This window comes from Dermochelys coriacea, chromosome 2 (genome assembly GCF_009764565.3).
Source record: "Dermochelys coriacea isolate rDerCor1 chromosome 2, rDerCor1.pri.v4, whole genome shotgun sequence".
NCBI lineage: Eukaryota > Metazoa > Chordata > Testudines > Dermochelyidae > Dermochelys > Dermochelys coriacea.
The window spans coordinates 225,460,509-225,482,701 of record NC_050069.1 but is presented as its reverse complement, the minus strand read 5'-3'; the positions used below and the strand labels follow the sequence as shown (position 1 = coordinate 225,482,701).

General features: G+C 43.0%; 1 protein-coding gene across 1 annotated transcript; it reads right to left on the bottom strand.

Moving 5' to 3' along the window:
* Positions 1 to 5,056: 5,056 nt before the first annotated feature.
* LOC119851843 (protein lifeguard 1-like) lies at positions 5,057 to 21,071 on the bottom strand. Its single transcript, XM_038392348.2, has 10 exons — positions 20,812 to 21,071; positions 20,246 to 20,491; positions 13,447 to 13,525; positions 11,728 to 11,781; positions 10,191 to 10,281; positions 8,317 to 8,354; positions 8,146 to 8,233; positions 7,325 to 7,414; positions 6,328 to 6,375; positions 5,057 to 5,480 (listed from the first exon to the last, which is right to left on the bottom strand). The coding sequence occupies exons 2-10, from the start codon at positions 20,445 to 20,447 to the stop codon at positions 5,316 to 5,318; spliced, it is 855 nt and encodes a 284-aa protein (XP_038248276.1). The 5' UTR covers positions 20,448 to 20,491; positions 20,812 to 21,071; the 3' UTR covers positions 5,057 to 5,315.
* Positions 21,072 to 22,193: the final 1,122 nt, after the last annotated feature.

Here is a 22,193-nt window from a genome sequence, read left to right as displayed (position 1 = left end):
GCTTGAGTATGAGAAACCTCACATTTTCCTCTCTCCTGCCATGAGTTAGTGATTTCTTTCAGTTGGCTGGGCTTGTAGTCATCTAATCTTGCCACTGTCTCTTACAAAAGAAGACTAGCACTACGTGCAGTATTTTAGGAGCCGTCGCTACCCACACAACATATTGTATAGCTACGGTAGTGTATTTTTGTTCCCTGCCATTGACTTTAAAGACTAAAACCAGTGTTCATTAATGTGACTGTGCTCTGCACACGTTTGTTCAGGGTTTTAATAGAGCATCGAGTGTACTGAGCTGAATTTTACAAACTGGTGCAGTTATGAGTTTCTGTAAAACTGCATAAGAGAAGGAGACCAGCATCTTAGACCTTAGAACCTGAGAAGTACTGACTTTTTTTATATTTAGTCCATTGAACAGAAAATACGTTTAATAAATTCATACTAACGTTTTTACCCCACTTAAGCACTTTACAGTCTCCTAAGATCATGGGGGAAAAATGCTACGCGTTTCAGAGATTGCAGGTTCTTCATAGTTTTATTTATATTATGGTAGCACTCAAAACCTCCCAGTCACTGTTGAAGTATTTTCTCAGGGGGTCCTGTGCAAGCACAGACAAAGACAAGACTCGGGCTCCAGAGCCATGTTTTAACTTGGTGGGGAGAAGCTGAAGTCAATTAAAAAAATTCCCTTCAAGGGTATGTACCTTTGAAATTTAAAATAATCACACTTCCCTTAATTCCACTAACAGTTAACTAGCAATAGCCAGACAAAGTGTAACCTCAACTCTCCCCCTCTCCAAATGCTAGGGAAAACAGGTAAGGTTTGCAGCATGCCCTCAAGGTCAGACTGCTGGGAGTATTCCAAGTGGGGGAGTAAATTCTAAAGTTGAGGGACTTGGCCACTAGCTCCCACTTCTCTGGAGGGGACTCTAGTAGCCATAAATACAGCAGAATGGCACAAGATCTATTATGTGCATAGGACCTACATCTTTTCTTTTTTTTTTGGGGGGGGGGGTATTTAATAGCTCAATAATACCATCTTAAATTCCACCTAGAAATGAGTAAGCAGCCAGTGCAGATCATGGAGCACTGTGCTTGTAGCATGATACTCCATTTATTGAACAGGTAGCTAAATTCTGCACCAACTTTAGTTTCCAGATGCATTTAAGATGTAGCCCCCCCCGCCCCAGGACATTGCAGTAATCTAATTTTCAGGTGACACAGGCATGGGTGACAGCGGGAAGATCCACACCCAAAAGAAACTTGCATGATGGATGTATGTAGATAGAATGCTAGCACTTTACCCTTTCCAAAAGAGTGTTGACAGTCTCCTCTAATATTAGACCAGATTTTTCCCCACTGGGCTTTGCCATCTTAAAAAGTCATTTTTCTAGAGCACAGATGGTCACACAAGTGCTTTTTACCACTCCAGAATCTCCGTGGGAGACTGAAACCTGGGAAGAGAGGACTTAGTGCCTCAGCTGGAGTAATATGTCCAGTTGCAGGTGCCATACTTCAAGAAAGATGTGGACAAATTAGATACAGTCCAGATGAGCGATACAAAAATGAGAGAAAACCTGACCCATGAAGAAAGGTTTAAAAAAAAATTGGGGTATGTTTAGTCTCAAGCAAGAAGACTGAGGGGGGACCTCAATCTTCTTTGTAACAACCCTTTAACATTTGAAGACTGATCAGTTCTCCATGTCCATTGACGGTAGGCCAAAAGTTAGTGGGCTTACTCTGCAGCAAGGGAGATTAGGTTAGATATGAGGAAAAACTTTTTAAACTATAAAGGTAGGTAAGCGCTGGAATAGGCTTCCAAGGGGGTTATGGAATCTTTGTCCCTGGAGGTTTTTAAAAATAGGCTGGACAAACACCTGCCAGGAATGATGAGGGTATACTTGGTCCAGCCTCTGCACAGCAGGCTGGTCTGGGTGACCTCTCAAGCTCCCTTCCAGCCCTATATTGTTCTGATTCTATTATTACCCTGCCATTACACAGGCATTGCAGGCTGAATTCTCACAAACTTATCTATAAAAGAAGAAGCAGTTTTCTCATACTGGTGGGTATTTGAATCAGCCACATGAAGGCAGCTTATCTTAACCAAAATATCCACCATGTGAAATAAATCTGCGGAGCAGAGAAGTTGCAGAATATATGTTGGAGGCAAAGAACCTTTCGTTTGCCTCCTATACATCCATGGCATAAAACTTGTAAAAATTATTAGTCAGTCAGCTATAGTCTGAGACATCCCCCGGTGGTCATCTAGGGACAGATTTTTAAAGGTATTTAGTGCTCACTTTATATTGTTATTTTTTTATTACAAATATTTGCACTGTAAAAATAAGATAAATAGTATTTTTCAGTTCACCTCATACAAGTACTGTAGTGCAATCTCTTTCTTAAAAATGTAATCTACAAATGTAGATTTTTTTGTTGCATAACTGCACTCAAAATCAAAACAATGTAAAACTTTAGAGCCTACAAGTCCACTCAGTCCTACTTCTTGCTCAGCCAATCGCTAAGACAAACAAGTTTGTTTACATTTACAGGAGATAATGCTGCCTGCTTCGTATTTACAATGTCACCTGAAAGTGAGAACAGGCATTCACAAGGTACTTTTATAGCCGGCATTGCAAGGTATTTATGTGCCAGATATGCTAAATATTCATATGCCCCTTCGTGATTCAGGCATCATTCCAGAGAACATGCTTCCAAGCTGTAGATGCTTGTTTAAAAAAAAAAAAGCATTAATTAAATTTCTGACTGAACTCCTTGGGGGAGAATTGTATGTCTCCTGTTCTGTTTTACCCGCTTTCTGCCATATATTTCATGTCATAGCAGTCTCAGATGATGACCCAGCCCATATTCATTTTAAGAACACTTTCAAAGCATATTGGAGAAAATGCAAAGAAGGTACCAATATGAGATTTCTAAAAAAAAGCTATAGCACTAAACCCAAGATTTAAGAGTCTGAAGTGTCATCCAAAATCAGAGGAATGAGGTACGGAGCATGCTTTCACAAGTCTTAAAAGAGAAACACTCAGATGCGGATACTACAGAATACGAACCTCAAAAAAAGAAAATCAACCTTCTGCTGGTGGCATCTGACTCAGATTCTGAAAATGAACATGCATCGGTCCACTCTGCTTTGGATCGTTATCGAGCAGAACCTATCATCAGCATGGACGCATGTCCTCTCGAATGGTGGTTGAAGCATGAAGGGACATATGAATCTTTAGCGCATCTGGCACCTAAATATTTTGCAACACCAACTACAACAGTGCCACGTGAACGCCTGTTCTCACTTTCAGGTGACATTGTAAACAAGAAGCGGTCAGCATTATCTCCTCCAAATTGTAACCAAACTTGTTTGTCTGAGCGATTGGCTGATGTAGGACTGAGAGGACTTGTAGGCTCTAATGTTTTACATTGTTTTATTTTTTGAATGCAGTTATTTTTTTGTACATAATTTGACATTTGTAAGATCAACTTTCATGATAAAGAGATTGCAGTACAGTACTTGTATTAGGTGAATTGAAAAATGCTATTTATTTTGTTTTTTACAGTGCAAATATGTCATCAAAAATAAATATAAAGTGAGCACTGTACACTTTGTATTCGGTGGTGTAATTGAAAAGAATATATTTGAAAATATTTAAATAAAGGGAATTCTATTATTGTTTAACAGTGCAATTAATCACGATTAATTTTTTAATCAATTGACAGCCCTAGTATTTAGGCAGCTAATGGGATTTTTCTAGGTGCCTGACTCCTATTGATTTCAATGGTGTTGCAATGCCAAAGTCCCCCAGATGTCTTAGCCCCAACCTCGTCACCAGGCCTCCTTGTCCCCATCAATGACAGCATTGTTTCATCCTCCTGGCCACCCTAAAGTAGGCACCAAAGGATGCCAGTGGGCACCCGAACAAGGATTTCCAGGGCAGGCTGCAAAAGGACGTCCTAATAATGTAATCGCCAACACCACAAGCAAAGACCCTCCTTAGCCTCCAATTCCCTGGGACTTGCACAAATGTTAGAATACCCCCACACAACCACCCAACACCAAGTGATTCTCTCTTAAGAGGGCTCATGCTCTCCCCCTCCCCTGCCCCATGGCCTTCCTTCTATCACATACATTTTCCCCACAAAATACCCTTTTATTCTGATACCCCACATCTTCTTGGACACTGCCCCTGCCCCGCAACATCCCACTCAGTGTCAACCCATCTCCTAGTGCAGAGGTTCTCAAACTGTGGTCCATGGACCATCAGTGGTCCGCGAGCTCCGTTCAGGTGGTTAATGGATAGTTCCCTCTAAGGTGCATGCCTGCTGCACACATGAGAGAATGAAGGGCCACCCACCTAATTAATGGAGCTGCACAGGCGTGGCTTCACTAATTAGGTTCCTGGACCCTGGAGAAGACGCACCTGTAAGGTGAGGTGGTGCCTTGGGGGGAGTAGGGGTAGGTGGGACGGGGCAGTGGGGTACGAAGAGGGGGTGAGGGAAATTTGGGATGTGCAGGGCTGTGGCAGCCAGAGAAAGAGGCGACTTTCTCCAGTTGGCCCTCCTTCCCAGCCTCGGCTCTGTGGCTGCTATGGCAGGGGAGATACCTCCTCCTTCCCAGCCCCCGCTTGGGGGTTGCTGCAGTGGAGCAGGAGAGACCCCCCAGCCTCAGCTCTGTGGCTGCTATGGCGGGGGAGATACCTCCTCCTTCCCAGCCCCCGCTCTCCTGCAGTGGGGCAGGAGAGACCCCCACCCTCCTTCCTAGCCCCAGCTCGGTGGCTGCTGTGGCGGGGGAGAGACTGCCCTCCTTCCCAGCTCCAGCTCGGTGGCTGCCACAGTGGGGGAGAGACCCCCCCTCCTTCCCAGCCCCAGCTTGGAGGCTGCCACGGCAAGGGAGAGAAAGCACATCCATCGCATTAGAAAGGTAAGACTTTTAAGGTAAGATATTAAAATATGAGTTGTGTGCTTTTATTTGTAGAACAAAAATCATTAATTATTAAGGTTTTTTTATATGGCGCTTTTATGCAAAGCGCTTTACAATACAGTAGTTAGTTAACAGTACAAACAACATTTGGAAAGATCATTAAGTCGTCCGACAAGACCCTCAGCAATTTTCAAGTGGTCCGCAAAAAAAAAGTTTCAAAAAACCACTGTACTAGTGTTTTTCACACTCCCACGCTAACAGTCTCCACAACAGTAACCTAGCCCCCTTTCCACAGGGACCAAGAAGCAGTGGATCTATATGGATAAAAACAGTTCAGTCTAAAAGTCAGTCTCACCACGTAGTGTACTTCTCTCACTATGTGAGAGGATTACCAACCCCCCACCCCAAAATAAACAGCTCCTTGCTGTTCCATTAGCTGCAGCATAAAGAAGAAAAGGGTTACAATGTCCATGTAGAGATTCAGTGCATAATCGATGGGTTCTTGATCCTTTGTGGATTCTCTTCTGATCCTAACTTGTGTCTTCGTTAAGTGCTTACAAGAACAAGGAAGGAAAAACCTTAATTACCTTTTTTCCCCTTTTTTGGGTCTTACAACGTTTATACAAAATGCAAGGTCTATATACAGTACTCGCCCCCACCTGGCACTAACCCTACTGTGTAACATTCTGTGACGGTAGCTATGATGCAGGGACTCAAATGCATTTGTTGATGTTTGTGGACATCATAATTGCAAAGGTTTATTTCTCCTAAAGGGACCTCTGGTCCTAGTAACAAGCCTATAGGGCAGAATTTAAGCTGTCACTCATATTTTTTTGGCAAAATGCTTTAAGAAAAGGCAATTTACAAATGTTTTCTTGTCCCTCCGTTATTTTATTAATGACCCCTCCCGCTTAATGCAGATCCTTTCAACTTCTCTGGATCTTTGGGCCTCATTAACCACAGGGAACAGCCCACTATCACATGCCCCAAGCCACCTGCTCCAGGAACTGCAATCTAGAGCACTCAGGCAGCCCTACTGCCACTAATGAGACTGCTGCTGCTTTTTCACAGCGAAATTACACATTCATCAACAAGCACTAAATGGCCTAGACAAGATTGCTGGGGAAAAAACTTTGCATTTCTCCACAACAGACCTAGGTAAAAGTGTCCGGATTTACAGAGATGCTAAGCATCTGCAGAGCCACTGCCTTCAATGAGAGCAGAGAGTGCTTAGTACTTCTGAAATATCAGGCCACAACTATTTAGGTGCCTAATTATGGAACCTCATACTAGATAACTGAGTGAAAATTTTGGCCAAAGAAAATAGTTTGCATGGTGACAACATCTTATTTCAAAAAGAGAGAGAGAGAGAGAGAATGCTATACAAATATTCTACTTACAATTGCAAAGGTCAGCATTCCAACAAAAGCATAACTTAGTTGTAGTGTCTATAAGAAAAGGTGAAGAAATATGTTTGTGTTCACCATCATTGCAAAATGACAAATAGGAACAAGTTAAAGTTACAGCCCTTATAGCAATGTCAGCATTAAAAGGGACATATTTGGCATAGTAAAAAGAAGCCCCAGCAGAACTGTTTCATAGCTGATCTAAAACAAATGTTAATCCATAACTGGCAAATAATACACTTCATATATCTGTTACTAAGCTTCTCATTCAGGTGCGATCATTTAGACTCTCTCCCATGGTATTCTGTTTTTCATTTTGGGAACATGCACAGCCTTTCTTGGCTCATAAATCCATAAGAGACTATGGATACCTGTTAACACATTTTGGTTTTGCTACTCAGATAGGACTGAAACAGGAAAAACATACAGAAGACATCTACTGATCAGCTGATTAAACAAAACAATGCTCAGAGGAGTACAATTTGTGTCACACAGTGGCACTTCTTCTTGTGCATAGCTCATCGTTCCTTTCTGCAGTGAGGATTCTGATGTAGTTTGCTGTAGTGAGAGCTGGGGTTACTGGTACTGTCCCGTGCCAGATATAGAATACATCTACACAGCAGCTGGGAGGTGTGATTCCCAGTGTGGGTAGGTAGACTTACACACTCTAGCTCTGCTTGTGGTAACATCTAAAAATAGCAGTATGGCTGCCATGGCACAGGCAGCAGCTCAAGCTAGCCACCCACATATGTGCCTGGGGCGGTGGGTGAGAGTGTATTTGACCAGTTTTCCCGAGCCATTGTGGCCACACTATTTTTAGGTTCTAGCTCTAGCAAAGCTAGTGCATGTATAATCTACCCGGTCTGGGAATTACACCTCCAGTTGATGTGTAGACATATCCATTGTGGGTATAAGTACTATATGGTACAGCCATGGCTAGTCTGGAAGGGTGCTGTGTGCTTTCATGAGAAATACTAAGTAAATTACTTACAGGTGATCTGTTAAAGATACAGACAATTCCAAAGATGACCAACATTGAGACTATACTCCAGGGGGGCACAGCTTCACAAGTGACGTTCAACTGAGAACAACAAATACAATAAGACTGTCTTCAGTTGCTATTAAACAACACATCTGTGATTGCAAATGCTATCATGTTTTCCAAGGACAGAGATTAGTAAGCTTGAATCAATGATATACAGCAGTGATGGTGCAATCCTGAAATTACCCAAGGCTGGTTTAAGCTTCTGCTCCATTTCCTGGACTTTGATTAAACTAAATAAATCTCTGAAATATGTTTTATTGATTTCTAAGTACTACACGTCTTGATTTTAATTAGGTCCTTAACCTGGCCTCCAGCTGCTATTGCACACACAGTAGCACTCACTAGCATCTGTGGGAGAGATTCTAGTACCTGCTCATGTGAATGATAGAATTTTCACATGGAAAACATGCTGAGAGAAATGCATTTTATCACCAGTGTAGTTGGGTTTTATAATCAGTCATTGGTTACTGGGATTAGAGCAACAAAATGTGTGGGTAGATAGATGTGTACTTTGTGGGAGGATAGCATAAATTAATTAGGACCACAGGTTTTAGGTCAGTCAAATTATCAGATTTGTTTTTTAATATGAGCATCCCAGGCACCAAAACAAAAGCCAATAGTTGAAGTAAGATGCTGAGTAAAAAAGTAGCTCACCAGAACTCTACGTGACTCAAAAATATAACTTAATGTAATTTGTTGGTAAATTAATGCTAATATTGGCTATTCAAACTGCTCTTTTGCCAAATATTTCATGAGATGATACTTACTTTTGACTTTAGAGCAACCCAAGACAGCATCACTGTCACAAATGCTGTTATTCCTCCAACCTGCATTACTGTCATGGCAGCAAAGAAACTAAAATCCAAGCATACAACATATTATTTAAATGGAATGCACAATTAAAGTATAATTAAAGAAAATTCTTGAAAAAGACTTACGATGAAACCACTCCAAGCACCAGCCCTTCGATAATAGTCTAAAAAAATCCAAAACAGAGAGAGAGAGAGATCATTTTCTTTGAGATGGAGAAGAATGGCCCTTATTAAAATGTTGCATATTTTTATTTCAGTTCCTTATGTTACTGATATGAAATACTGAAAAAAATGGTCAGGATGATGATGGGAAAGAAACACAGCATATAGAAGATCTCTAAGGAAATCAGCTCCCTAGTCATTGTCTGTAAAGCATTATTACTTTACACCTTAAACTATTTGAGCAATTCCACAATGATCCTTCTTCATGCTCGCATCATAATCAAGTGAAATAGAAATAACTAAGAAGTCTGCAGGCCATTTTCTTACATGCACATTTGGAAAGATACATTCTACAACTATGGTTGCCAACTTTCTAATCACACAAAACCAAACACCCTAGCCCTGCCCCTTCGCTGAAGCCCTGCCCCCTTCCCTGCCCCTTCATCGAGGGCCCCCCTCCCGCTCACTACATTCCCCCTCTCTTGGTGGCTTGCACTCCCACACTGTCACTCACTTTCACTGGGCTGGGGCAAGGGGTTGGGGTTGGGAGAGGGTGATGGCTCTAACTGGGGGTATAGGCTCTGGGGTGGGGCCAGAAATGAGGGGTTCAGAGTGGGGGAGGGGGCTCCAGGATGGGGCAGGGAGTTGAGGTGCGGGAGGAGGTGAGGGCTCCAGCTGGGAGTGCGGACTCTGGGCTGGGGATGAGGGATTTGGGGTGCAGGAGGGGGCTCCAGGTTTGGGGGGTACTCAGAGCTGGGGCAGGGGGTTGGGGCATGGCTTAGCTCCGGTGGCTCCCAGTCAGCGGTGCAACATGGGTGCTAAGGCAGGCTTCCTGCCTATCCTGGCACCACAGACCGTACTGCACCCTGGAAGCGGCCAGCAGCAGGTCTGGCTCCTAGGTGGAGGCACACAGGCAGCTCTGCATGCTGCTCTCACTTGCAGGCACTGTCCCCCCCCCAGCTCTCATTGGCTGGTTCCTGGCCAATAGGAGTGCAGTGCTTGGGGCTGGGGCAGTGCGTGGAGCCCAGTGCCCCCCCCCGACTAGGTGCCAGACCTGCTGGCTGCTTCCGGGGCACAATGTGGTGTCAGAACAAGTAGGAACTTAGCCAGGCAGCACAGCGGACCGGACTTTTAATGGCCCAGTTGATGGTGCTGACCAGAGCCACCAGGGCCCCTTTTTGACTGGGCATTCCAGTTGAAAACTGGACACCTGGTCACCCTAGCTACAACTTGGAACCTCAAAGATTAGGGAAATGTGGGGTTCTTTGACCTCCAAAAAGGACACGGCAATAGAGGGAATGCTCCAGAGACAAAAACTTGATGGGATACAATTGAATGATCTGACCACCACCAAATCGTTCATCCTTTCTTCCCTTCAGCTTCCCCTGATGCCAGGCAGTAGATGGGGTTTATTCCTGCCCCAGCATGTGATTAATGGATACGCTATACAATGGGCTAGTGAACACTGCAGAGGGGGAGTAAATCAGACTTTCCTTTGTAAAGCAACTTGAGTTTTAGAGATTAGACATATAGAAAGGAGCTAAGATTGTTAATTGTAATTAATTAATAAAGACTCTCCTGCAATTGCACAGTTCCACCTTCTCCACAGGCACAATATGTCCCTTTTAAATTTACCCAAATTCCATGTTATTCAGCAGATTCCATCCTCCAGAATAGGTGGCACTGTCAGGGTACAATTATAGGAGTCATTTTTTGGACTCCGTTTTGGTTCAGATAAATGTTCACGTTTATGCATCTGAAGAAGACCTGGGTAGTTCCTTCAAACATATTAAAGGAAAATGATAGGGAAAACGCATAGACTTCAGCAATATACTTACAATCATCAATGGTAAAATTAAGTTCAGTGGGAATTTTTTGCAGTTGTTTCCACAGTAGTCAATTATAAACAGCGGAACAATAGTTGCTGGACTAAAAACAAATTAAACATTTTTGACTTATTAATATTTTGGCTAAATATAGTTGATGACAGTTGTTAGTATTTCCACTATTTAAAACATAGCATACAAATATTACATCTGAATGACTTATCTATACAATGTTCAGTTGTCTATATGTTTTTTGTTATTGCACCAGGCTCTTAATTATACAAAGCCACATTAGCTGAAATATGGTAATGTCTGTCTAGTTGGAATCTTATTTTGGTGAAATTTTGATTTTTGGCTACAATCACTGAATCAGAGGGGTAATCAGGATTTACCTGTTCTTAGAATATCATCATATGTTTGTAAGTGCATCAGATGACTTGCGCATTCTCTATCTGATTTGCCTGAGCTAAGATGTCATTTGAATTGTAGATTTGTGCAGAAATACAGACCCTACCAAAAAATGTTGCTGGGGCCAAGTTTTCCAAAAGTCGCTTTCATTTATGCCTATGCACTTTTTGATCAGCAACACCTGTAGGTACCTAGGTGATGGGTTTTACACATGTAAACTGTGTCACTTGTGTCTTGCCCTCTTCTGTTTTCTCTACTCCCTCTGACATCTCTCTTTTAACATCTGCTCAGCTCTCTTTTCCCCCTACCTCCACCTCAATTTGTTTACATACATATACGGCTCTCATCATTGTAATATTTGAGCACCCCACATGGGACTCTTTCCTCTTTCCACCTCCTCACCAAGGGTATGTCTACATTGCAGCTGGGAGCGAGGCTCCCGACGCAAGTAGATAGCCTTGCACTAGTGGGGCTTGAGCTAGAGTGCTAAAAATAGCTGTGCGGCTATTATGGCTCCAGCTGAGACATGGGCTAACCACCCAAGCTCAAGCCCACCTGATCCCTCCCCAGGCTGGAGCTCTCTTCTGGACACTCCACTGCAGCAGTATTGCAATGCTGATGAATACATTGGGCAGTGACTCTCTACACAAAGCAAGTGTAGCTGCCCACCTCTTGTGTTCCAATGCTGTGGGTGAGTCCAGCAATCTGGTGTTATATGGCACATGCGTGCCTACACACCAGCTACTGAGAAACTCCCTGGTGTGGTTGAGTGAATTTGCCTATTCAGAGGGTAAAGATCCATAATAAATTGTCACTAAATGAAATAATGCCATCGGGAAACTAATACACATACACTGTGGCATACAGAACATACTGGTGTGCATTTCTATTCACTAGACTCACATGGAAATCCTAGGACTGAGCCTTCTATAAAGGAGGGGGAAGGAAGAAGATGGGGAACAGAGAAAAGAAAGCGGAGGGGAAAATGTAATCAATTCACTTCTTGTGTCACTATCAAGAGATGTGACAGCAGTACTGGTCACACCCAGCCTAGGAAGGGATACCTGCTTGTAGCGTTAATAATCTCACAGATCATGTTTAATGAAACACAGTGGCTTGGTGAGTCATTTTGGTTACTTACAGAAGTTTAAGCCAAAACCTGAGATTCTTCTGCTGCCATCCTTGAAGCGCGTTCCTATTAAGAGACAAAAGTGGTTGCTACAAATCACATACGGCTTTGCAAAATACATTGGGCAAGCTTTGGTTCTTGGTGATATTTGTGCATCTCCATTGACCTCAGTGGAGTTGCAGGAGTTTAACTGAGTGGAACTGACCTTCTATTTGTATTTAGCATTGCTTTCCTTACATGGTCCTACTTCACACACATGGTTTGAACTTACAGGAAGTGCTGTTTACACTAACAGTTCACAGAAGACGAACAGGCAAAAAGCAAAGAATTTAAATAGCAAAGATGAGGTGTAGAGCAGTGACAGACATGGTAAAAGTTCACACTTATGCCAGATCCTGCCTTCATGCTCCATAGAAGGCCCTAAACAGAACTCCTTCTCTGTCCTCTATATCACTTACTTAACCAGAGATTCACTTCCAATATCTTCACCTTCTTTCTTCTCTCATTCAAGGGACAGGAAGGATTCCTGAGGAGATCATCTGGACATTCCTTTCCTTCAGTTTCCTTCTCAGCTTCCTGAAATCTTCCAGGATCTGTGGAATGGTGCCTGATGCAGTGTCATTGCAGCTGATGAGGATCACCATCAAAGGAATGTCTCTGGCCGACCTTAGAATCTTATTTATTCTTGTGGTGACATCCTTCATCTCTGCTTCTGGAAGCAGCAAACTGTCCTGCTGTCCTTCTGCCCCTTGCAGAATGTTCTATCTATTCTTCTTAGCACGGAATCCCCAGTGAGGATTGTATTCTTCTTTGACCATTGGTGGATGCTCTCTTTGACTTGTCTGAGGTCCATCTGGTTTGTTCTGAGCAGTAGTTCTCAGTTCTTACCTTTGCTATTTTTCCTCCAGTAGGTCCTTGCAGGTTGTTCTCTTCACATAAATTGCTACCAGGTGCTGAGTAAGACAAGACTTCCAACTGTGAAAATATCCTTCAGGTTCTCCTAGAGGGAGTGGGGACAGATTTCCAGTCTTCTTTCTCCTTGTGTCTCCTCTTCACTTCGCTCTGTTGCTTCCTCCTGCAGGACCTGCTACTCATTGACTGGATCTGGATAGACAGGAAATCCTCCATATCCCCAGTGCTTGGAAGGTGATCATTTGTTCCTAGAGACCACAAACCTTTCCCTCCGTCAAGGCTATCAGCCTGCACTTCATGCAGACAATCTCTCTCTCTTCAGGCAGGAAGCAGAACATGGGACATCCTATGCTGGTAACAATAACGGATGACTTGCTGTCCATGCTTGTTGCTGAGGCAAAAATGAACCTGTAATGCAAAGCCTCCAAACTTCCTTCTACAAACTCCCATGGAAACTCTGCTGTTAGATGCCCCCTCTTTCATTCTGGGCTCCTGGGTTGCATTATTGGGAGGTGGTGGGAGTACTTTGTGACATCGCTTTATGGGATACAACAGAGTAGTGCATCCAGCTAGCTCTGCCTACTCCCCATCTCTTGCCTAGTTGCACCCAGTGGGAATCCTCTATATGCCTCTGAGCACAATTGTGAGGAGCCCTGACATAGTTGTACAAGGAGGAAGTCTCCATCCCCTCCTGTTTCCCCACATGGCCAGGTAAGGGATAAACACCAGCTACCCTTTGGACAGTATTAGTCAACTCATGCTACAAAGACACACTCCTAGACGTGTAGTTTAATATGAAGCTAAACACTGAGAACTTACCAGTAAATCAATCCAGAGAGTATACCAATTGTTATGGCCAAGAGAAGTGTTGTAAAGCCGGTCACTTTCAAGACAAAAGCTGAGGAAATAGTGCAGAAAGTATTGTTTCAGATAAGCCATTTAGATTTACAATAATATCCATGAGTAAAACTCTACTGAAAATGTCATGTCCCATGTCTCAGGCATAAGAACTGAACAATATTGGCCTAAAGAAGCTCCCACATTCCATTTAGATCAGGCAGCAGATCACCATAGAATAAATAGCCTATAGGTTGATGCTTAGAGTGAAATGCTGCCTCTTTGTCTGAGAACTACTACAAATCTTGAAAAACCAGATGAATCTTTGCAACCTATAAAGGCAGCATGACTTCCATGAGATGCTGCTCTGGGTGAGTTTGTCTTTTAGCAGGTGTTCACGCATGCACATGTGTGCAATTCTGGCCCTGACGGGGGGGTTTTCATATCAGTAGGTCTGGTAACATGTTTACCAGCTAGCCAGTGTTTACTTGATAGCTGTGGTATCATAGAATCATAGATATATAGGACTGGAAGGGACCTCAAGACCCACAAGTCCAGCCCCCTGTGCTGAGATCATCCAGGACAGATGTTTGTTCTTATAAACCTCAAATGATGGGGATTCCATAACCTCCCTTGGAAGCATGTTCCTGAGCTTAACTAGCCTCATAGTTAGAAAACTTTTCTGAATACATAACCTAAACCTCCATTGCGGCAGATTAAGACCATTGCTTCTTGCCCTACCGTCAGGGGACATGGAGAACAAGAGATGACTATTCTCTTTATAACTGCCCTTAGCATATTTGAAGACTATAAATGTGTTCTCCCCACCCTGTCTTCTTTTCTTGAGTCTAAACATGTTTTTTAACCTTTCCTCACAAGTCAGGTTTTCTTTTTATCATTTTTGTTGCTCTCCTCTGGCCTCTCTCCAATTGGTCCAGAACTTTCTTAAAGAGTATGCCCATTTATAGCTTTCCTATTTGCTTTTATGTCATGTCTAATTTGACTGTTCAGTTCATGATCTGCTCCTTCAGTTATCTTGGCCAGATATAAGGTTATGCCTCTTGTGAGCCACAGCAGCGACATGGAGAAGGCTGGAGACATTCTGAGCACTTGCGGGCATGTGTGTGAATTGTCCCTACCTATAGCAAACTCGCCCAAGCAGCACAGCTATGCTGGTGGAGAAAGGAGCTAGGTTGATGCTCTTTCCCTCACCAGACTCAGACATGCCCTCACTGAGGCTGCTAATGCTGCGGCTGGCTGGGCAGGCCAGGCCTCTTATGGTTCCTTGGCATTCGCCGCCATATTTAGTCCCATCTGAACCTGCCCATTTCTGTTTGTCTTGCCTCATCTGTATTTGACCCCACACTTTTTATCCTTTGTGTTACAATCCCCGGGAAGAAATCTGTTGATATCTTGACCGAAAAGTGGTGTCTCAGACTAAATTCAGCACTCCAATTGAGGCCTAACTGGTATCAGAGTGGGAAAGTAACTTCACGTGTTTTTCATTCACGTCCTTAGTAATACAAACACAGTAAAATGCTGACATGTGTTGGACAAGAGCATTGCATTGTTGACCAATAGTCACTTTTTCATGTGCATTGTTTCCTTTTTATTCCTCCTGTGGTAAGAGCCTCAAGCAAGAATACATTTATTAAGAGCCTAATTCAATTCTCTTTGCATAAGGACTTAACTGACTAGACAGTCGCATTTTTCTGCCTCTCTTAGATGAAGCGATTCACTTAGCAGAGGAAAAGTCTTCCCTTTATTAAATTCCATCATGTAAATATCACATTTAAGACAGAGGTATAACAAACACAAAAGCTGGATTTGGGTTCTTGGTAATCTTTGGGTGAAAAACACTGTGCAAGTACAAAGTATTAATTTTTCTTAAAGGTCTAGCTGAAATAGCTCCTTCTTAAAGCCTTGCCTTGAAACATGTGTCTTTAGTTAGGCCTAGGATTCATCAGAATCTATCAGGAAATAGGACATGTACTCATTGTATTACCTTATTTTTTGTCCCCTCCTCCTGCTTTCCCCATATGCCTTCGCCCATGTTTATGCTTCTATCTTTAGGGAGCAATTATTTTTAATTCTATACCACCTTGTTATTCCGCTATAAACTCTCCAGTGTAGCCACTCTAAGTCGACGGGAGAGAGCTCTCCCATTGATTTAATTAATTCATCTCCGACAAGAGGTGGTAGCTATGTCAGTGGGAGAAGCTTGCATGTCAACATAGTGGTGGCCACACCAGCGCTTAGGTCAGTGTAATGTACGTTGCTCAGGAGGGTGGCTTATTCACACCCTTCAACGACTTAAGTTATACTGACATACGTGGTAGGAATCGACATCTGAAACTCCCCCATTCCTTCTCCAAAGCAGAGCTCCTTAGGAGAGGAGGCAATGACACATACACAGCTATTTAATGGGTACTCTGCCTTCCTCCCCCTTGGTACTGTTCTGAGGATGCTTATTAAAAATCCCTCATTAGAAATGTACAAACCCACCAGATTTTAAAGCTGGAAAATGGTACGATCCACACTGTCAAGAATAACCTCTTTTCCCAAATGTAAATAATTCACTACTTGAAATCTAATAACAAAAGGAAAATGATCTTTGCCAGCTTCTTCTGTGCGTGTACCCCAGAACCAAGCCCAGATATGCCTCATGTTAGGCATTCCCCCACCTACCTATATGAAGACCATCTGAGTTTTCCAATGTGACTCCTGTAGACTGGGGTTGTGTCTTTGCACTGCTCATCCAGGAACCCCTATTGTAGTCAGGCGGGGCTGCTGGGGAATTCGGGTTCTCAGACTCAGACCTCTGCCCTCCAACTTTAATGTTAACCTCAGCTGGTTTGTTTTTCTCCATCTCTAGCAATTTTCTTTTCACAGCTTCTAAGGCTTTGGTAGATATTGTAGCATGAGGAGATTCAGGTGTCATGATAAAGTTATAAGGTAATTGCTAATGGAAACTATGTGTATTTCCAATTCAAACAATGGACAAATATTGGGACAGAATCATCCCTGGTATAAGACAATGATGTTACACTAGAGATAAGTTTGGCCCATTATTTACAGTGGCTAAATAAGAATTTATTATTAGACTTGCCTCTACTTTTTTCCTGTAAAAGGACATTGTTCGGTGACAGAGGCAAAACTAGCCTGACAGAGGTACACACTGCACAGATGAAATGCTCCTAATACCGTAGTATCTGACAAGAATATGCAAATAACTGTTAGAGATTATGAAGCTTGCCATTTATGGTTGAATCATCTCTCTTTTTGGAGACCTTTGAGCGTAGGCACACTGAACGTGCGTGTCTGACATAATATGGCAAAGGACTGCAGCATCCCAGTGGAGCAGCTTGTTCTTCCAAATAAGAACTGAATGTAACCAATGCAGCACTGTCTTCCTGCTATAAATCTGCTGACAGCTCTGGTGATCTAGGTTCTACTGTGAGCTTCAGGGCCTCTGCTGCTGCCCAGAATTTTCTGAAACTGCAGCAGTATGAGAGCTCACCAGTTTCTCCCCAGTTTCACTGATCTTCAGACCTCTCTGGGCTGCAGGGACTGTGACACGGGTACACAAAGTGCCAGCTCTGGCCAAGGCCATAGCTAAGAGCTGACAAACTCATAGATGGAGACCAAACCAGCTCACCTGTATGTTAGTTTTGTTCAAAATAGGTATTAGTCTTATGACAATGTATTTAGTGTTTAGCCTCTATGAAATGCTTGTAAATTGCTGCATGCATTAATCTCACTTGCAATGGCTTTATTCCATGCTTTATGGCAGGGATTGGCAACCTTTGGCACATGGCACGTCAAGGAAAGTTGCTGCTGGGCCGGGTTGGTTTGTTTACCTGCAGCGTCCATAGGTTTGGCGATCGCGGCTCCCACTGGCCGCGGATCGCCACTCTGGCCAATGGGGGCTGCGGGAAGCGGTGCAGGCCAAGGGACATGCTGGCTGCCGCTTCCCAGAGCCCCCATTGGCCTGGAGCAGTGAACTGCGGCCAGTGGGAGCTGTGATCGGCTGAACCTGTGGATGCTGCAAGTAAACAAACCGCCCGGCCCGCCAGTGGCTTTCCCTGATGGGCTGCAAGCCAAAGGTTGCCGATCCCTACTTTATGGAAGTGTTTGAAAATGTTTGCTCTGCACTTGTGAACCCAGGCATGGGAATCTCCCCACCACTCCACCCAGGAGGACTATCAAAAATTAAGTGGGCCATCGTAAAAGACAAGTTTTGTTAATTGCCCCATCCATTCATGGAGAAGTAGGTGCAAAAGGCCTCCTCCCATTGGTTTGAATGCTGGAAGAGGGAAATAAAAATAGTGGACATGAAGATTTTTCATCTCTTTGCTGTTTGAACTCCACAGGGATAGAGACACTAAACTCAAGTCAGAGATCCCCATGGGTTACCCCTTGGGGTTGCCCTGAAAGACATTTTGAATTGACAGATCTGTATAACTCTCTCACTGTTAGGATTTAGATTGCAACTCATTTGTGTGTATAAAATTGCTTTAACCTATAAATAACTCTCTTATTTCTTTTTCCTAGTTACTAAACCTTTCAATAGTTTATTACAGGACTGGCTACAGGAGTTGTCTTTGGTATAAGAGCTAGGTACCAACTGATCTGTGGTAAGTGACTGGTCTCGAGACTGGAAGCAACCTGAATATTTTGTGTTTTTTGGTGTAGGTGACCATTTATCACTAAATCCAGATTGCCTGGGTGGCAAGATAGACTGGAAAGTCTAAGGGGACTGTTTGTGGCTCCATGGGAAGACTGTTACAGTGATCCAGGAGTTCACATTTGTCACTGGCTTGGTGAAATCTAATTATAGAACATACCACCAGTTTGGGGTGTCTGCCCTGTTGTTGGCAGTCTGCCCTGAGTTAGGCACTCACAGTTGTGAGCCGCTCCTGACTACAACACCTGACAAAATCAGCTCCTTTTCAATTGCTTGGTAAATCTCTGAGCAGTAACTAGCAAAGGAGTAGGGTAGCAGAGACAAACATTCTTTTTGCAGTAGCCAGAAATGTAAGAGCTACATAAAAAGTAGAAGCATACATACACTAGCACAGCAACCAGAGTGTAGGAGGAAAGATAAAGTAGTGGAGAACTCCTTCCCACACACCTTCTTGTAGCTTAGCGATTTTCCAGTGGGATCTGACTTGCAAGTGTCTGATACAATTGAAGCCCACTAGGGGCTGCAGGTATGTGCATGTGTGTCTTCATTACTTTACCCCTTACCCAGCTGCCCAGCTACTGTGATGGGTGGATCTTTCTACAACTCTACCGTTCCCTTAAATTTCTGGCTGCCAGGAAACTGCAAAATAATAAGACATTTTCACAGGGATCAAATCACTGCACTTTCTTTGTCTTTCTACATTGCACAGAAATGAAGAATGAATGGCTTCTGTTCCCTGCTGTTTTAACTTACAGATTACTTTATTTGTATGCGGTTTCTCTTTATAACCCCTTGATGCAAGCTTTTTGGACAAAGGTCATTTTTATCTGGAAACATCAAGGCTATTGTATAATGTTTGATTGGTGATCAGAGACTTTACACTGCTGGGCACCAATCCTGCAGTTGATCAATCAGAAATGAAGTTGTGCACCCACATATTTAAATAAGTCTCCATGGGAGTGGGCAAGCACACAGGCATGCCTCATGTTGCAAGTTCAGAGCCCTGGAGTTGATTGAGGAGGGGCAGAAGGAAACAGCATTTTTATTTTCTAGGACTCTAAAAAGGTGATAAAATACTGAGGAAATTTGGATGAAGAGTAATCATGCCAAGGTATGCTGAAGAGGAACGTGGAGTTAAAACATCTGTTGGTTACTCAACCATGGCTTAGTCAATTATTAAAACTACTTCTGCATTCAAAAATACAGAGCTAAAAGTCCATTTGAGATTGTAGTGTGGCTACTAACTTACCACAGCAGTGACATTTGAAATGGTGAAGCAATTAAGCCATGAAAATGGACACTCAGCGTTCCACCCAACAAAACATTGTTATGAGATGTGACTGCTGGTAACATTTAGCAGCTAATTTTTAAACTTCCATATCAACAGTTTGTTTCCCAACAAGAACTTAAAAAAGAAAAGCAAACAAGAAAGAAAAAGGCATAATCTTGTGCCCACTGAAGCCAGTGAGTGTTTTTGCTCTTGAGCTCAATGGGCCAGACTGTGACACTCCTATGCAAGATGTGCAGTACTGTAACTCAGCAAGCCACCCCACTGATTTCAATTGGACCACATGTGGAGTAACATTTTATTCAGTAAAAACAACGAGGAGTCTGTGTGGCACCTTAGAGACTAAGAAATTTATTTGGACATAAGCTTTTGTGAGATATAACCCACTTCATCAGATGCATGGAGTGGCAAATACAGTAATCAGGAATAAATATACAGCACATGAAAAGATGGTGTATATTTATTCCTGCTTACTGTATTTTCCACTCCATGCATCTGATGAAGTGGTTTATAGCCCATGAAAGCTTATGCCCAAATAAATGTCTTAGTCTCTAAGGTGCCACAAGGACTCCTCGTTGTGTTTGCTGATACAGACTAACATGGCTACCATGTTGAAACCTGTCATTTTATTCAGTGTAAGCAAGGGAATCAGAATCTTAACAATGTGAGCAGAATTTGGGCCCCTTATTTCCTGTGTGTAAACCCTGAACTTCATGAACCAGTTGAGAACAAAAGCAGAATATCCTTTCAATCAGCAAGGATTCATGCAGAAAAGTAACATCCACTTCTGGAATTTCCCCACTTACCTTTCTGTGAACACTGAAGACATTGCCACTCATCTTTGTTATCGTTATTGTGCTGGTTTAGCATTGAACTGCTCTGCTGGGACCCCTTATTAGGAAGCCTTTTTTCACTGTGTTGGGCTGGTGGGGAATGGACATTTGCCTTTTCAATGTTTTGTTTGTTTTGACTGAGTCTCAATGAGCGACGTCTGACCTCCGCCTCCATTGTTTTATTCCTTCTCTTGAGTACTTTCGGCACTTATACGCGTGCTGGGAAAAGAACTATTAGTAGCCATTATCCTCACAACAAGAATGTTTAAAAAGTACCTTAATGCATAACCCAGAAACTCTTGCTTAATCTAATATAGTTTAAATACATGATCTATATAAATGCAACAGAATTGGTTCAAACACAACTATGAATTCATCAATAATTTGTTAAGGTGAAAAATACATAACTGTAAAACACACCTGTGCAAAATAATCACATCATTAGAGTTTACCAGTCAATTATATTTTCAATGTTACATATTGAAGACCAACTAAACATGATTATCAGTTTTGAGATTAAAGTTTACTACTCGACTTACCTCTATTTTTCTTTTAGCTGAGCTTATTTGTCTGGTGAGTGAGATAAAACTAGCCTGAGCTCTTAACAGGAAGAAATTTACTTATACAGAGCTAATCACTGTTTTTTCACTGCACCTGATTTCTTTAATCTTTGTTTCTAGTAGCTTAATTGGCAGATTGCTGCAGCATTAGATAATATTAAAAAGAGCCTGTCACCCTTTTCTTTCAGAAGTTACACATAAAACCAGCAAGGGCAGTGAGAGTGGAAGCTGCAAATGCATTCACCAGACTAAAAGTGAAAGCAGGCAGTTATGTTGTTTGTTACCTATCAGCATTGGGTACAAGTCTGCATAGCTGGGGTGTGGCTAGACGTTACCAAGGTGAGAAGAGCAGAAATACTACTGTGTCAACAAATAGCACCCTTGAATCACTAGTCCAACTCTAACCCATGCTGGTAATGGCCTATCCCGGTACTTGCATGGGCCATCTCACCATAGTAGCTGAGCACCTGTCATGAGGGGAAAAGATGACAATGCTTGAGCTGTCTCTCACCTTTCCCTGCAACCTCCAGACAGGATTTGGGGTTGTTTGTTTTCTTAGATGAATGGACGAGAACAAGGGGAACTCTTGTAGGAAAGGTTGGGTAAAGAGATGGGCTTTGTATTTGGCTCTGAACACGGTAAGGTTAGCAGTCATTTTTATTTCACCTGTCAGTGAGTTGTACAGGTATGGTCAGACACCTGTGAAAGGTCCATCTCTCTGAGTTACAAGCATAATTCTACAGGTCAACTGTTCCATTGTTCCAGTGAAAGGCAGCTGTGATGGTAAATCATGGTCATGGATGAAGCAATCTCTCAGGTAAGCCAGGACTGTGTCTGTGCACAACTTTGGAAAGCAAGACATTGACTTGAAACTGTACTCTGTTCAATAGGGAGCCACTACTGAGAGGTGAAAGTGTCTTTTTGGGTGTGGCCTCTCGTGGGTAGAACAGAAGCCCCATGCCTACCATATCTGTATGGCTGCTGTACATAAGGCAGCTCTTTGGGCTAGCGCCACAAAAGCGACTTGGACTCAGCGATGAAACGCCTAACTTGTAAATATCCTGCCATCTAGCAGAACCCACAGCCCTCAGTTGGGCACCAAATTGGGTGAGTGTGACATACCCAGGGTACAATCCAGACTAATGAGTAGCTGTGTCACTCTAGCCTGCGGTGTCCTTTACAACTTCTGTAGCCTCAAGTCTGGACTGCTCACAAACTGCCTCTAGCGTACAAGTCACTGCTAGGTAGGTAGGTAGGGGTGTGTGTGTGTGTGTGTGTGTTGCAGCCAGCCAGCCACACCTTGGCTCTTACGAGCCTGGGTTATGATGCTGGGTGATCCTAACATACCCCCATTCCTAGAT